Source organism: Seriola dumerili, unplaced genomic scaffold (genome assembly GCF_002260705.1).
Source record: "Seriola dumerili isolate Sdu_G_001 unplaced genomic scaffold, Sdu_1.0 BDQW01000450.1, whole genome shotgun sequence".
Lineage (NCBI taxonomy): Eukaryota > Metazoa > Chordata > Actinopteri > Carangiformes > Carangidae > Seriola > Seriola dumerili.
Window position 1 is genome coordinate 954642 of NW_019174705.1, and position 18038 is coordinate 972679.

The 18038-nt window shown below is 40.5% G+C and overlaps 1 protein-coding gene across 1 annotated transcript in view; it reads right to left on the reverse strand.

Annotated features, from left to right (window-relative positions):
- The window catches only part of hcn1 (hyperpolarization activated cyclic nucleotide gated potassium channel 1), a 64275-nt gene that overhangs the window by 26163 nt on the left and 20074 nt on the right, over positions 1-18038 (reverse strand). Inside the window, exon 3 of the mRNA XM_022762868.1 lies at positions 10569-10730. Within this exon, the coding sequence (XP_022618589.1) occupies positions 10569-10730 (162 nt within the window). The remainder of the gene's footprint in view (positions 1-10568; positions 10731-18038) is intronic.

Below are 18038 nucleotides of genomic sequence, written 5' to 3' on the forward strand. Positions count from 1 at the left end.
CATGTCTCACATTGTGTGAATTAGTGTGTTTCCAGCACATTCTGTCACTGTTTTAAAACGACTTTTTGCCCATTTATTATGCAGTAAGAAATCCTACAAAGAATCACCATAGAGTGCTTGAAAATGTGCTGCCATTTCGACTACAGATTTCCCAGATTTCTTGTTCTCTACTTTTTGCTTTTTGTTGGTGTCAGCCTTTGGAGAAATCCTAGCTAGGAGTCAGAGCAGGATTTAGACTCATCATTAATACAGTACAATGTCAAATGTGAAAGTGTGCCTTTTTCCCCGGGGATGTGCAAAATCTCTAGTGAGCAACTGAACAGGGGGGGGGGGGGCTGCTGCAACTGTGAAGACCCAGTACGTCCCTATGAGGAGACAAATGCGGCAGCTCTCCGGTGCGGGGCTCTTAGCCGTAGCCAAGTTGCTGACTCCTCCAATAGCTTCACCTCCTGTGAAGAAGAAGTGCTGAGGAAGCGCTCCATACAGAATACCTACCTCACCCAAAACAGAATAACTAATGAAAGAAATATGAAACCTCTAGAAAATATCGTTCTTCTCTGTCTTTTCCAAACGCCACGCGACGCACTGGTGTCTCCTTTTGTCACGCCATTCTCCGTTCTGCTCGACTCCACGCCGTTCATCAACCGAGGTTTAGTAAATGAGTGAATTTACAGCTAATCATCTGCCCTGGATGACTCACCAGTTCTCATCTCCATGCTGATTAGTTGTTTATTCCAGAGACTGATTAGAAAATGTGTGATAATTTCATTTGCCAGTTTTAATAACAAATAGAGTCCAGTTTGTTTTCCTTGGCAGTTTCAATTTTTTTTTTTTTTTTTTTAAATGCAAAGAGTTAAGCCGACAAAATACTGTCTTTAAGTGCCACATATAACCATAATTCTTTCCATAACATTCCCTGTAATGGAAATGTTTGGAGCTGCTGTATGTGAAGAAATATGTAATATTTTTCTGTGGCACACAACACATAGACTGAATAATCTGTTTACATGCACGGAGAACAAACGCACCCAACCATGTCAGTGGAACAAATGCTATTTGTGAAGTCATGAACCTAAGGTGTCCTTTCACATTTGTACATTTAGCATGTGTGGTTGAGATGGTGGATGAGCAATACCAAACGGAGTGTTTGTGTCGACATATTTGTATGCATGGAAAAGCAGAGAAATACAGTTTTGCTAGATGATATTAGACAAGCTAGTGTGACTCACCACACCTTTTGCTATTCGTCCTTACATGTGTTCAGTGCACAGATAAGTAGATGTAACAAGGATTGTCTGCTCAAGGGCTTTGGGAATTATTCTGCTGATTATTTTCTCGATTAATAGTTTGGTCTATGAAATATTGGAAAGTAGTGAAAAATGTTTATTACAACTGCCCGGCCTGCAGTCCATATTCAGCTTATTATCACATAAAAGAAATTAAAAGTCCAGATCATCACGATGGAAGATCAGCAAACTTGTCGACTTAATTTCTGTCCATCGATTAATCAAATAATAGTTTCAGCTTTAATTTTGAGACTTTCTCTCGCTTCAACAAAGGAATGTATCAGTGTTGATATTGTTGTTGTGACTTGTGAATAATGCTCAGTTGTAGTGTTCATATGGGATTTCATAGCCAGTGCCTGTTTGCCAATGCCAGCTGTTATATCATCAGTTAAATTGCATAGATTACAAAATGACATGATCGAGTGTCTGAATATGCTCATGGCCCAGTGATTGGTCGAGTATTTTGAAGTTTCATAAAAAAGAACTAGAATTACTGCCTTGTAGTTGTATGTTTCTGCCAACCAGTCAAGTTGCAAGAAATAAGGCCACAATCTCCCTTCTTGAGTAACAGCATTGGATAATGGCCAGAAGTGTTTTTACAGAACATTGTGATGCCACAGTGAATTTTACCTCTGACCATTTGGATGGTAAATATCGCCCTATTAGACATTTGTGTTAAATTGTGTCATAATTAACATATGAATGTTTGAGTTATGGCCAAAAACGTGTTTTGTGAGGTCACGGTGACCTTGACCTTTTGATGTTTGACCACCAAAAATCTAATCAGTTCATCCCTGAGTCCAAGTGGACATTTGTGCCAAATTCGATTCAAGGTGTTCCTGAGATATTGCAGCGTTCATGAGACTGTGACTTACATACGTAAAGACAGACAACCTAAAAACATAATGCCTCCAGTCACAGCTGTTACCAGCACGGAGGCATTAAAAGTCTCCTGTTTAAGCACAGCTAATGTTCCAGGTTTTAGGATTACAAACTGTAGCACTTCCTTAAGCTGTGATTAAGACTTCCATCTGTTGTCAGATGCTACAGTAAAAAATCAGATGTCAAAATGAGAAAAGAAGCAGCACCAGTAAAAGTTGCATGCTGGAGGTAATGCAACAGGTTACGTAGCCTGTTGTAGAGGATGGAGGGAGCAGGGAATAGAAACTCATACAAATTGTAGCTGAAACTGTGTCAAAATGTGTCATTGCCATTTCAACACTGCGGCAGAAGCAACTGTGTCTGTGAAGGTTTGGGGAGATGCAGGTGTAAAATGTCTGAAATTTTAGAAGACTAGTTTTATTTGCCGCAGTGAGAAAGAGGAACACTTGTTAACAAAGAACATTTCAGCAGCAAAGCGTGTGAAATGAATTCACAGGAGCTCTCCATGGAACACCAAAAAACCATGACACAAGCCAGAACACCAGTGATGCAGTAACTAGTGTTATTGTTCACATCACTGTTCCTCCGTGATTCAGTTTTCGTCCCTGTGCCATCGCCGACTCGCAGTAGGTCTGGTGCAGTGTGTTATGATTGTAACAGCCAATCACACCCTTGCATATCGGATTTTTTTGTTGTCTGTTTACAGTTGTAATCAAAGGACAGACATAAACACGTTCAAAGCACCACTGTTGTTTCTTGCTGTATAACCTTCTGTGAAGAGTGAGTCATTGCAGTATTAACAGTTTTTCCCCAGAAAATGCATTTGATTTTTTCCTATACTCTACAATTCCCTTGACTTTAATAAATGTGGCTGACCCAGCAGATGAATTCACTTCCTCCAGAGTTGCTCTAAATATAATTAAGCGCTGGATGCAACAAAACAAGTGGCATCAGATGCTGCATATTTATCTGTAAGCGGCTCTGCCTTTGTTTTGTAAGTAGAACAGTAAAGTGAATTCACAGACGTCATTATTACATGTATTAAAACTAATCTCATCCCACACACTGTGAAAGTATTCCAATCAACAACTCACAACTTTCTGTAATTAGCCTGAGCCAGGCCTTTGACTGTGTGCGCACTTGTGCATTTAACAACTTGCCAGTATTTCAATTCATTAATCACAACATCACAACATCACAACATCGTGCCTCCAACTGTCTTCTCACACAAGACGTAAGCGGTTATGTGACCGGGGAAGGCGATCGATGATTCACCAGCATCCCAGGGCTGAGAGTGACCCAGAGGCGTCGGTTGTTGTTGTTGATACCGACACATAACAATGAGACTAATGGGATGTAATGCCTGGTGGGACACGATTTGACCCCTCAACAGCAGCAGCACTCACAGGGCAAAGGGCAAAAATCACAGTGAGTTCATATCTGTACCCCCACAGATGCACGCTGATTCATTAGCTGCCCTAGTTTCACTGCAGCATAACTTTAACAGGGAAAGAAAATACATTTGCATTCCTTTTCTTATGGAAGTAACACTTTAGAGAGTAGTGTGTGTGCATATGTAGATTTAACATTTTCAATATATTTTGGATCCAAATTATGTCATATTTTTGCTTTTATTCTCATTATAGTAAAAGCTTTGTTCATTTTTTTTATTTTTTTATTCCTGTTTAAAAAGAATGCTACTGAATGAGCAAAACATCCGCATTAACTGACGGGTTTAATTACTCAATCATATAACTCTCTAAAACCCGGCAAGCTGTCCCATGCACGGGCAAATAAAAAAAAAATAAAAAAATGTGACGCACAATTTTCATTTTTCAATTACATAATCAAACTACAAGCTGTTCTCCCTGGGAGGGCACAGAAGGCACAACAGTCTTTGAACACATGAGCAAGGAAGTGAAGGGATTTACACGCGTGCACGAGAACCGAACAGTAAGTTGGCAAGTGAAGCACACAGTCATGTATCTCAGTGGGAAGTTTGTGGGTTCCCCCTTGTCTCATACGTTTTAATGCTTAGTGTCAGCTCAGCTGTCCTGATGAGGGATTCCTCTTGGGGTTGGCCTGCCAAAGCTTTGGAGTGTTGTAGGGCTGCAGATTTATATTAAATATCACAAAAATAGTGAAAATGCTCATTATGTTTTGGGTAACATCTTTGATTTTCTTTTCAATAGTCCAAAACTAAAAGACATTTAATCTTGCATCGCAGAAGTCGAAGAAAAACAGTTCTCACATTTTTTTTTAGCTTGAACTAATGAATGTTGCATTTCTGCCTGAACCTTGATTAAAAATATATAAAAACAGTTTCTGATTCATTTTCAGTTGGTAGACTAATTGTTTAATTGACTAATTATCAGCTTTTTGTCGTTGGTGTGGGTGAGGCAGCAGGTTATGTAAGGCTATTAATCTCCATCGTGTTATTCTCTGCTTTGTCATGTGTTTACGTCCCTCTATTTTCTTAACTTTTCAACCTTGGTATGCCCCTTCTTTTAACTCTCTCTCTGAAGGGTTATGAATAAATCAAGAATGACTTTCTGAGAGGAGAGGTGACTTTTCTTTTTCTCAATCATGTGGAGCAGCCACTTTCCCTGATTAGCACACCCTCAATCAGAAAGGTTAAACTCAGCACAGAAGTCCCATGTTTTGAAATGAGCAACTGCCCGAATTCTCCAGGAGACAATAGCCTCCTTGTATACCAAGAGATCTGTCTGTCCGTCAGAATAGTTTCAGCAGCAAAACTCATTTGAAAATGTCCTGCCACAGTCCTTCAAAACTGAGTTCCACCTTAGCAGCTGTGCTTGACATCTCAACCATTCTGGAGGAAATACTCCCGCATTTCTGAATAAACCAAGACTCAACAACTCTTATCAAACCCTTCTGTTATCAGTGAGGACTCTCCAAGGCTGAGGGGTGAATAACAGACTCGGCAAAGAACACTTAACAGTGTCTTCAACCAAAAGCTTAAAGGTCCAAGAATTCAGACGCAGAAATCTACTACCTGGAACCGAACCAGACCAGTCTATTTCTTGAAACACTGTACCCATGAAGAATAAAGAAATGTCGGACCCGAACCTAGGCCCTGAGACACAAACCCCATTGGCACAGATTTCAAAACTGGTTGCTATTAACAAATTAAAATTAATTTACACATAAAGTTAATAGCCTTCTCTCCTGTGCCTGGCTGTGATGCGTATAATCCAACATCCTTATCGAGAAAGTTGGTAAAATTCATCCATGATTAGTGCCGTCTGATCACAGCCCGACTTTTGGGATCCAATCCAGTATCACACATAATGTTAATCAGACCCGGGGCCAGCAGCAATAGAACAGGACCTGAACCGGACCAGTTTGGCCTCGGGTCATTGGGTCCAAGTGCACCTGTGAATACCTCTATGACGAACCAACCAAAAGTACTCTCCACCCAATAATTAACCGAGGGAACAGCAACACAACAACACGACTGGACAAAAGCGGTCTTGAATTTTACTGACATGAAACCATTGCATCCCTTTGTTGAACGAGAGGAGAGAGGTTGGAAAAAAAAGTTTGATTAATTCATAACTATGGACTGAAGTGACTCATTTAGTGGCTTGGGAAGAAAGACGGGATGGTAGTCGGTGGTCGAGGGAATAAAAAGGCTGAAAAGAGTGACTGATGCTGAAGGGCGGTTATGCATGGTTAGCCACGCTTTTCACTTTGTGTGTGTGTGTGTGTGTGTGTGTGTGTGTGTGTGTGTGTGTGTGTGTGTGTGTGTGCGCGCGCGCCTACTGTATCTGTCTGCCTCTAACTCTCTCTGAGACGTGAATCCTCAGCAGACTACTGCTCAGCTGTCTGTCTCTCTTAATATGAGCCCGGACAGAAGCAGTGCGCACACATGCATTACACAAAACACACATGCTCCAACACACATATCTTCATACTGTACCTGCAGACACACACAACAGCCCATCACCCTCTCACCCGAGCCAACACAGTGACAGCGAGCATTATCTTGTCTGGTGATTAAGTAAATGCAGCCTCTAAAGAGTAAGAAGCTACTCTCAGGCCATTAGTCAAGAAGATAACAGCCCTACACCCTGCACTGCACCACTCAGCAGTATCTGCAGTCCTCTTCTTCTCACAGCTGGAGACAGAAAGTACTGGAGCCAACAACAGGGGAAAAAACAAACAAAAAAAAAAAAACATGACGCAATCTGAACTCAAAGTCGTCACTCTTGAGCAAACCCAGCTGAGATACGCGACCTTTTTGAAGGCAACGTTCACCTGACAGTCGCTCTCCTGACAGGCCAGATAATCACATTATGTATTTATACCTGCAGTAAATGGAAGGGGGATATATCTTATCAAGATTTTTAGCTTATGAACACTAATGCATCGGGATGGTGTCAGAAGAGGGATCCCACATGTGGGTTGGGCTTTTCACTTTGAATTTACCAGGCCTCAGTCAGCACACTGGCCTCTACTTCTGCACGGATCCACAGGGTGGTGTTTTCCACAAATTGCTCATTCTACCACATCACAGTCAGTAACACTTTGTTACTATCATATCTGCACAGGTTTTAACTCCCATATGTCTCATGTATGGCTTCAACTAATAATCATTTTGTATCTTATGCTCAGAAATTTGTAAATCTTGTTTTATTGTATGGATCACAAAACATGCGTCTCTCACAGCAACAGTATTGAGTCTAATTTCTCTCCATATTCCTTCGGCTGTGGCATTGTGTTGTGAGTGCAGTACTCCTCCTCTAAAGTATTGAGTTATCATTTATAAAATGTCAGTAGTGTAAAATTCCCATCAAAAGTAACTATTCAAAATGATTGTTTTGTCTGACCAAACGTCCAAGAACCCCAAATATTCAATTTACAGTGATAGAAAACAGCAAGTCCTTAAGTACTTCAAATGTCTATACAAATGGTTCTGTGGTTCCATCTTACCGAGGAGAGAGAGTGTAGATTAATCAGTCATCACAGCATTTGTAATTCTCCTATAAGCTTCCAGCATGCACGTATCTTATGTTAGCTCTTTGTTTCAGAGGCACTTATCTCACGCAGTCTCTGGCTGCGGCTGTAGCTTTCCATAGCACAAATGATCCTGCCACACAGGGGGCAGCAAATTAGCCTTTTACATGATTCCCATTGCATATTGATTTGCATAGAAGAGGGGAAATATCTGAGCAAGAGAAGCTGTTCATCATTAAGTCTGGTGATTACAAGTAAATGTGGACCCAGAGCGTCAAAGGAAAGTTAAAATCAGTTTGCCCAGTTTTGTGTACATGACTATTAGCATGGATGAATTGTGACAGTTAAGTGGGAAATTATATCACTGCAAATTTATTTTGGAGCAAACAGAGATGGATCGTGTCTGTTTGGATGAATAACACATGCTAGTTGGTGGTGGGCTCACTTGGGCAACTCATTGCCTCGAAGTAAAGATAAGAGTGGGATATAGAGCTGTGATGTTGAGGGAGGCTGACATTTGCACCTCCAGTCTGATGCCTCAGAGCAGTCAGCGTGCATGTGGAGTGCAGAAATGTTTGTGGGAGAGAGGGAGATGAGAAGGCGGAAGAGTTCCCCAGGCGAGCATTTACAATCAGCATTACCCAGGACGCCTGCACACACTTCTGCACCATCACATTGCTCTCAGAGGAGCAACCACAGTCCATTTGACCCCAACTCAGAGAAAGAGAGAGGGAGGCGGAAAGGCACGGAAAAACACAGTGAAAGGAAAAGAACAGAGTCTACAAACAGCTCACACTAAGCAAATTTCTGTATTATAATCTGTGTAGTTTTGGAGACACCAGACATGAGTAAATAAATGAATAAATAAGATACACAAGTGTTGAATTTGTTAGTCTAAATATTACCAAATCAAGAAAACAGAAAATAGCTGCAAATGTTAATCAGGGTTTGACACTAGCTGTGAAAGTTTTTATTTTTCCTACTCTACTCTAATACAAAAAACATCAAATCAATCAGGAACTTAGAGGAATCAACTGATCTTCTTAGTTGTTGTAATGTAAATATGTGAGTTTAGAGTCTTAGACTTAGTCTTGTTTGAAATTTCAGAACTTTTGACTTTGAAATGATGAATTGCATAAATGAAGTGCTGAGAGTTCACTCACCTTATTGTATTAAGTGTGTGTGTGTGTGTGTGTGTGTGTGTATATATATAAAACTAGCATATTAACCCAGTTCCTAGCATACACATTTGTTTTCCATTTTCAACACTCGATGTTGAACTAACTATTTAGCCGAAGTTCAGTTAACTCCTTTTTTTAAGGCAGCAGAGGAACTTGCGTTTCTAAGATGAAGAAACTTAAAATGATTTACAGTGCATGCACCAAAACTGGCTCACTGTCTCATTAGGCTGTTTCTTTGTAGGTTGGCAGAGCAATAATGTACCTGCAACACTGTCCCTGATGAAATGTGCCTGCATTTCTTATTTATAGACAGACTCTCGCTCCAAATTAGATACTATATCAAAACAAAACACCAGGAGAATACAGCACCAGGCCTGTATCCACACCGTCATCTCACTCAGTGGTTCCTGCTTTTTATCTGTAGATACCTTTTTGTTGTTGAAGATACTCATTATAACTTCATTTTTTTTAAATGAATATACCTTAATTAATATACTTGTAATATCATTAGAAGAAAGTGTATGTTTTACACAGTCTCTGCACATTTATACTATATTCCAGTAAACTGTGCAGAGCAGCCACCCCAGACTGAACTCTACTATAACCTACATGTGAAATCTCACCTTTTACCCACAAGACTCACAGTTCAGTACCTCTACACCTCTACTGGTGTCTAATCTTAGTAGAACAGGAGGCGGTACCAGCCTGATCTGTTTCAAGAGTTGTTAATCCAGTCATGCTAGTTTTCAACACTGAAGCTCAAATATTGGTCTAAAACAGTTGTCACATCAAGTTGTGTCCAAGTTTTTGATAATTTTCCTCAGATATTTCACAAGAACTCGCGTTCGGAGGGAACTGGGAATTTGTTGTTGTTGTGAATGATAATTGTTGTCAATTGGCCTTTCAGCAACTTCCCCTCCACTGCAAGGAACTTATCTAGAGCTGCTCTCTGAGGCTGAATTTGATCTAATGACAACACACCTATATACATATATAACGTATACACAGAAATTGACCATTCACTAAACCCCACCCACACACAGTGACTGTCCAATTGTAGCTTAGGGAAGAAGGTATAACAGGCCTGTCAAGCTTCGGATTTCTTTGCATGCCGAAACATGTACATGGGGCTCTAGATAAGAGCAATACTTTGCTTTTTTGTTAATGCCTTTCCAAAACCAAAAACAGAACCGTGAAGGTGAAAGGAATAGATTAAATTGTGTGTTTCAAACTACTTTACTACCTCCGGCAGTTACAAAGCTTTAATTCCAAGGCTAAGGGGATGTATTTATATTATTAATTAACTAGGTTAAATTTAATTATTTTGTGGAGTTATATGATTTGTAAAATAAATAAATAAATAAATATTCCCCACTGTGCGGAAGCCAGTTCTAGATTCTATCCCAGCCAGCATTGCAAGAAAAAGTGTTTTCTTTGCCAAACACATCGATTAGTCCTCATCCTGAAAGATTTTCTCTTGTAAGTGAAAACATACTGTTTGAAAATACAAACGTGAGGAAGCGAAGCATCAGACAGGGTTGTATTAGACCCAAATAGCCTGATCTCATGTTTTCTTCAGCATATACTGTAGGCCTATACTATAATGATAGGACTGAGCTCTACACTGCAGTACAAACACAGACACAATAAGTACAAGAACAATGCCCTTTCTTCATTTCCATGTTTGCTACACCGGTCACAACCGGTGAGGATGCTGATGTCTTGCCTTCGTCATGCAGATTTAGCCTCAGTCTTCTAACACAATATCATGTACGAAGCTATCAAGTGCATATTTGATTTTTTTACAACATACTTGCTTTAAAATGAGTCAGCCAGAAACATTTAAAGTCAACTGGACATGGTGTTTGCAACCGACTCATGGACTTGATTGGCTAGTTAGCTACAACCGATAAAGTAAATAAAGTAAAGTATATAAACACAGCTGTCATTTCAGCCGACAAACACGACAATTGCCTGCTGAAAGTGAGACGCCTGTTTTTGTCTACCTCCGTCTAAAATCTTGTGCAGTTTCTAAAATTACTACGAATTTCAAGCAGTAAATCTGCCGCTGATACCACTGTAAACTTGGCAGGCAAGGCAACACAAAGTGGGTAGTGCGACTTAGTGAATGGTCAATTGACAGACTGCTGTGTTCAGTGGCACCGACACACACACAGTTTTTATAGCCTACACCAAATGCCAAAATAACAAACAAAAGAGAAAAGTGTGTAATACTTACAACCATACCGTTTAGGGACACCCAGCAGTCAGGGGGGAAGTCTTGGAGGAGAGGCACCAGGTACTGGAGACAGCCATCCCAGTGACACAGAAGTAGCATCATCCCTATCAAATTAAATATTCTTACCACTGCACTAGCCAGGTCATAGGTCATATGGAAGATCTGCCGAAAAGAAAGAGAGGGAGACAGAGAGACCTCGGTTAGAGCTCTTCAGTTCAGTGTGATGAAGTGATACAAGCTCGAGCCGTCAACACGGATGCACACTGGTTTGAATTTGGATCTGTTAGTGTCTCTTAAACATCATGCATTGGTACTTTAGAGGCACATAAAGATTATTTATATTAAAAAAAAAAAAAAAACAAAAGTACAAAGTCACCTTTTGAAGTGGAGGCATGGTTTGTCTGTTTGGCCACCAGAGAATTTGGTTGTCGCCAGACAGTGTGTGTGTGTGTGTGCACGCGCATCTTTGCACTCACAGATGTTGAACTGTTCATAATTCAACATGGCTGCTTTCCAAAACAAACAGACCAGTGGAGGAAATGCACATACAGCACGGAGTAGGTAATGCAGAGAGAGAATGAGCTGTATGAAACGCTGAAGGATGAAGGGGGAGCGCAGAAACGCCAGGAGCCGGGGCAAGTGTGACTGCTGGTGTGGCTATTAAATCAGGGCAGGAAGTTTCAGAATAGAAAGTCATCAGCAGGGTGAGTAACCACATCTGCAATGAGGAGCGGTTTCATTTACTTTGGATCTGGGCGAAGAGAATTGACTCACGGCCGGTTGGCTGGGGCACTAATTCAGAGCTTTTCATTAGCATGTGAAACCCATTACTTCTTTCCAGGTTAGTTATTCCACAATCATCCTCACACTGAAGCTCAATTTCTCCTCCTTTTATCTAAAAAAAAAAAAAAAAAATTCAATATGGAAAAAAATAATAAGATTGGTGGGTTTTGCATAATAAACCTGTCCCGTTTGCCAATTTGTTGAATGAAAGATTTCAGGTAATTATCTATTTTTAAGTTGATGGTTTTCCATCCACTGTAAATTGCCCATTCCACTTATCATACGTGTAATGACTGGAGTATAGTGCACCACACTGCCATAAGAAAAAAATGACCTTTTTGTCTCAAGTTTTTCTACACAGGTGATTGCAGTTTCAAAGTTGAAAAAAATGCAAATAATCAACAAAATCTGGTTCTGGAAGTAATCAATAGATGAAAATGATAACAGAAAAGTGATGTATAGAGAGTTTAAATTACACAATAAGTGTATTTGTGAAGTACATTCAGTTACAATCTATTGAAAGATCAGCAGCACTATTTTACATTGAACATTTCTATTTTCTAACAGTCTATATACTATATATATATATAACAGTCTATATACTCTGTATTTAACACTAGATACGGTCTGAATTTTGAGATTACTTGCCTTTCATCTTTCTCCTCAGTTCTTTTTTTTGCACCTTCTGGCTCACATACCTGAGTATTTAGAAAAATCCTGACCATTTTTCACCAAATTGCAAAGGCCACTCACTTCCTCATCTCATAGAGTGCAATAACTCCAGAAAAGATATAGAGCATGAGTACTGACCTCATGTATTTTGGCATAATTCTGAACCAGTTTCGCCATGGGTATTCAAAATCTACCATTACAACGCCACCAAACCCCAGGTGTTTTAAAAGCTCTTTGAATCCACATCTCTCCACCGCGGCCCATTGTGACTGTCCTGTAACCTTTCTGCACAAAGGACAGTGTCCACACACAAAACAGAGGAGAGAACAAGAGGCTGAGCTGGTGCTCAGATCCCTCTATGGTTCAACTCATCCACAGGGAGATACAGTGCACTGCCCTGAAAGGCTAAAATTAGCCACTAGCTTACAGGATGGCTGTCTCAATGCACCCAGTATCTCTTCTGCTGCCTACATCTTTATTCTTAATTTAGCAGAACTTTCTCTCCCTCAGTGTGTGTGTGTGTGTGTGTGTGTGTGTGTGTGTGTGTCCACATTCATCACAGTTTGATGACATGATGGGAAAGAAAAACACACACAGGGCAAGACAGACGGAGAGAAAATGAGAGAGACAAAAAATAAAGACAGAAAGAAGAAAGAAATGAAGGTAACTAATAAAGGTACATATTCCTGGAGGATTACAATAGGAGTGGAAAACAGGAAGTAGCACTTTGGTCCCTCTTTGAATTGCAAATGACTCACACCAGGCAGAAATAGAAAAGGGTCGACTGCTTGTCTGCACTTTCCCTCCTTCAACTAATGCGTAATCGAAAAACACAACAAAAGGGGCTCAGAAAAACGGCGAGCGGGTTTATGTGGGGACAGCAAGTGTGTGAAGGTTGCAGAGAGGATTTTGCTAATTCCCAGGGATCATTTCACTTTGCTGGGAGGCCTGTGTGAACTTTGGGTCACGCTGAGTCACTGAGGCCAGAGAGGAATGATGTAGAAACTCATTAACACAATGCGGGGTTTGTTTGGGTTTGTATTTCAGTTTGAAAAGTCTGCTAGAGGCAGCAGGTTAGCCACAAGGTAGTGGTCTATTATTAGAGTCCTTAATAATAGAAGCTCCAGGTGTAGATCGCTGGTCTGGTCAGAGGATTATACAGGATAACCTTCATGATGTAGGAATGTATTAGGATGAATTTTAACCATTTGAAGTGAGGTGTTGCAGTTGTTGCCATTGTTCTATTGGGACTAAAACAATCTTTCAATATCACAAATCCGCTTTCTTTGTAATAATACAAAGAATATAATGTATTTGTGCAACCTTTCTCTTTCCTATGCTAATAAACAAGTCCATATGCCCGTAGTGGAAAGCAGGGATGTTATGTCATGCTCAGGCTACGTGTGACGGTTTTCAGTTTCCACAACTTGCGAACATGCTCATACTGGATCATCACTCAGCAACTTTCTGTGACAGAGCGTTAATGAGTTGCACCGAGGCCACAGAGAGGGAGGGAGACGGTTGTGAGTCTGTGCGGCACATGATGTTGATGGAGAGGAGCGATTCAACTATAGGCTTGTTCAACACGTACAGTGAGGGAAATCAAACCGATCAGAAAAAATAAAAAGCGCCACCGCGCTGATAATAGTAAAAGAGACGTCATTATGTTTAAGTTACTTCGGAGTTCAGTAAGCTAGCAGTGCAGTGGAAATACAGTGCAGAATACTTTCATCAGATTTTCTGAAACAATTTGTAAGCAGCATGGCCAGTGAGAGACTGAAGAGGTATCTCTGTTGGGAGCATCAAAACCCTGGTTTGAAAGATGAGCAAAAATGATGGCGTAAAAGTCGTCCATTGATATTTTAATATGTGAGCAAGTGCTTTTTTCCCCCAATAGGAATCAGAGCTTCTTATTGGTTGCAGTAACAGCCTGTAGTACTTTCTGAGTTTGGTTGCCTCTCTTGCATGTTTTTGTTTGCAGAGCTGCTGTGCAAAAGCAGCATCAGTATAAGCTTACACTGTGTGCTGTCGTGCAAGACCCTGCCTCTTTTTGCAGCTCTGATGTGCTCTGTGGTCTGATGTGTTGTTGTGCTGCTCCTTCATTGACATATTGATTTGATTTTTGTGACTATGACCATCTGTTTGTGTTACTCCATGTAGTTTCCAAAGGGTGGCCTGTCCACTGAATGCAAAATATCTACTCGGTGCAGTGTTTGTGCATTTGCATGACTGTGCGTCTCGGGTTGAAAGGGGCCGTGTAGAAATTGTTGAATCACCTGCTCACATTACAAACACACAGGAGAGCAAGGCGGCGAGATTAAGTGGACATTTCAGAACATTGTCCCAAATGTTAGACACAACAAAGCAATCAACCAAGCATTCCAAGATCAGAGTGCCCTCTCTGCCACTGTAAGCTCTCATAAACTGCATGACTACAGGAAATAGGTGGCACTGACAGAGAGCCAAAAGCACCGCCAATACTCTCAGCTGGCATTGGCAAAATATAGGCTTAGAATTAAGTGCATCAAGCTTAAATTTGACCGGGGACAGGGGCAGAGGTCAGCATAATCCTCTAATACAGAAGAGACAAACAGCCAAGATGTGATATGATAGCGACACAAGGTCACACGCCGGTTGCGTCCAGCCAGCACGCCCGCCGCTCATTCACATTTGGCCCTTCCCCATCCATTCATCACCACAGTATGGTAGAGTAGAGCAGATAGGGTTATGGATGTAAACCTGGGAAGTAAATACGCGAATAAACTTCTATGAGAAAAAGTGATAAAATGTCAATCAATGAATTGTTACGTTAGAGCCCGTGTGAACAGTGTGTGTATAAAAATCACAGAGGTGATCCAACATATGTTTTACATCAACTTCAAAATGGTTTACACCGCAGCAGTCGGTCAGGTTGATATGTTTACTGTAGGCTGACATTTTGAATCTGATGTGCAGAGAAAAGAGCACGCAGGAGAATTACTCATCATCAAGCTGTGGGCCTTGAACACGCAATTACAAAGTGTTCTTTATGCATCTTCAAATTGGACATGAGTGACCTCTGTTTGAGGTTAGTGAGGATTAGCGAGGGACTAATTTGAGGGGATTAAATCCACCACTGGCTATTACATTGAAGGATGACAAAACTGCTTCCAGGAAAATCTGGAATTCTACCGCTTAACATCGTCTTGTAAATCTCCTTTTGGATCTCTCTTGGTTTTGCTTAATCACAAAATTACAGTTGAACTTGGATTTGAAAAATCATATTATCATGTAATGGGAATTCACTGGGATTTAGCTAGTCTCGTGTTTTCTTCTTCTGTGTCTCTTCGTCTGTATACTAGAAAATAGTTGTTGGGCATTAAACTCTGTTTATTTTATATTTTTTAAAAAGCAACCAAAACCCTCCTAAAGACAATGTATGTCTGAGCAGATAAAGCTGAAAGTAGAATATTTCATACACACTGAAGTGCCGTTTCTCTCCCCCCAAAGAAAAGCAGCTTGCTGGAAGTAATTACAATTCACGTGACTGTAATGCACTATGTGTAATCATGTTGATATATGTAAAGTTCAGCAATAAATAAACATAAATAGACTTGGCATTATTTCAGAGCTTCAGGCAGCACAGTGTATGCTCTGAGAAGCTAATCAGTCTGCAAATCTGTGTACAACACTGACTAGAATAGACTAGACACAGGAAGAGCAGTGTCATACATGTAACATGTCAAAGCCGTGTAAAAAAGAAAACTGCAGAACAATTGTTTCCCTGCATTAAAAGGCTCTGACTCTGTAGCACAGAGGCAGTGCATTTAGATAATGAGGCCCAGCAGTAATTTGTAGTCAGAGACTTAATTAAAAGGCAGGTGGAGATCGATGGGATCTTTACACAGGCAGAAAACAAGTAGTGATCTATTAATGTAACAGAGAACACCTTAAAGAGGAGATCATTATTTCTCCATTGCATGCACCTCTGCCTTACACGCCCGACAAAGCATGACATCATGGAGAAAGCAGTAGTCAGTACTTACAAGCAGTAAATAAAAGCACATTAGTATTACCAATAGAATATACTTAAAGCATCAAATCTATCAAAGTAGCATCAAAGTTCACTTAATGCAGAATGGCCTCTTTCAGAGTGTGACATTATTATGTGTGTTATATTATTGGCTTATAATTATTGATACATTTATTTGTTATAGCTGGTCAAGCTGGGGTTGATTTGAACTACTTTATACACTGCTGCATAGATAAATCTGCAGTATAACATGGCTTTATATTTTATAAGCTGATTTTGTTTTGTATGAATCCTGTTATGTTATCCTGAGTATTTCACATAAAAAGAATCAAATATTTGTACCACTGAGGCAAGTCTTAAAAATATTATATTCGGCCACTAATGAGCAACACACTGAAACACACTGTAGTAATACCTGCAGTTTGCAGGCAATAGCTGCGAGTCGTAATTTTCCTCGTTTTTATTTTGTGCAGCTACTTTGATATTAATTGGATAATACATTTAATCTCTGAATGTTTGAATGTAGCCTCATGGCCTCAGTCGATGCATCATCAAATACAACTGCTAACATTAAGGACTCAAATATAGGTGTTTGAGCGTAGGATAAAATTAGATGGTAGGTGTCGTAGAATATGGGGTTATGCTGTTTTTTTTTTTTTTTTTTCTAACTGGATCAGCCTATAGCATCCATTAATCAATGCATTCATTTAATTGGATGAGTCATCCCTTGGCAATGCATCAGTCACGAGTTAAGATAAAGACTCTTTCTGCCCGGGTAGCTGTTTCCTATGGGAGCATCGCCGTTCATCTTCTCTGTTTTCCATCATTTCTGTGTCCGTCAGCAGTATTCTCTTGTTCCTCCGCTAAGCACATCACACTATACCGCGAGCCGAGCTGCCTTGCCCGCTGTCTCACCCGCTCTGCATCTATTTTGGTCGTGTGAGCGTGATAACCTCGACACTTCTGTTCTGCCTTAATCTGTGCTCTACCATTCAGAGCTGCGTTGGCAGAGGCAGCATCCTCTGGGGCAGAAGATCGCACAGCCACAGGGGTCACGTTTATGATGTGTTCTGCATGGAATTCATTTGTGGATTGTGTAGGGAGCATACCGTTTAGGACCGAAGCTGAAATGTTATATAAAAACCCTGTACCTCTTCTGTCAGTGCTTCAATACATCGTGACCCACACAGTCTGCCAAGCCTCCGTTTTGTCCCTATGTGGACATTATTCTCAGAGCCTGTAGGGATTAATGTATGCAGTTAATTTATGCATGCTCTTTTAGAAATTTCTGTCAAGGTTTATAAAAGTCTATATGCAGGGAAAAAGGCTCAGTGCACCCGGTGAACAAGCAAATGTATTTATGGATGAGGAGGAGGTTGAATGTTCTATTGATTTGTACCTGTAACCTGAGCCGTGGTAACAAAATAACAACATCGGCTCAGCTCTGAAGAAAACATGCACACATGACTGACGTCTCCAAACATACCCAGTATCAGACAGCAACACCTGTGCCGCTCGTCACTGCAATGAGAAAACAAGTGAACACGGACATATTGTTCAAAAACATAAGCTCTACTGTTTTCCCATGTGACCCATTTTCCCACCAATCGTCTAGTTATGCAAGTCTGTTTCAGCATGACAGTTTGACAACATCATTTCAGGAATTAAATCAGCGTCCTCAGTCAGTCAGTCTGTCTGTGATGGAGGGTTGATGGAGGAGAGAAGGAAAGAGAGGAAGAACTGATATATAACAGGGATGTAACAGAGAGGCATGCAACATCTGCTCAAGAACTAGGATAAATATGACACCTCATGGATTAGTAAGTAGGTCAAGCAACAAGGATCCCACAATAATATTGTCTAAATATGTTTGATTTCAGTTAGCATTATTTGTCTGCAGGTGGCACAGATATATTATGACATGATTTTCTCATACAGTTGGTTTTAGGGGCTGTGTTCTGTTTGAGTTAGGAGTTACTTTCATATGTTAACATTTACGCTAC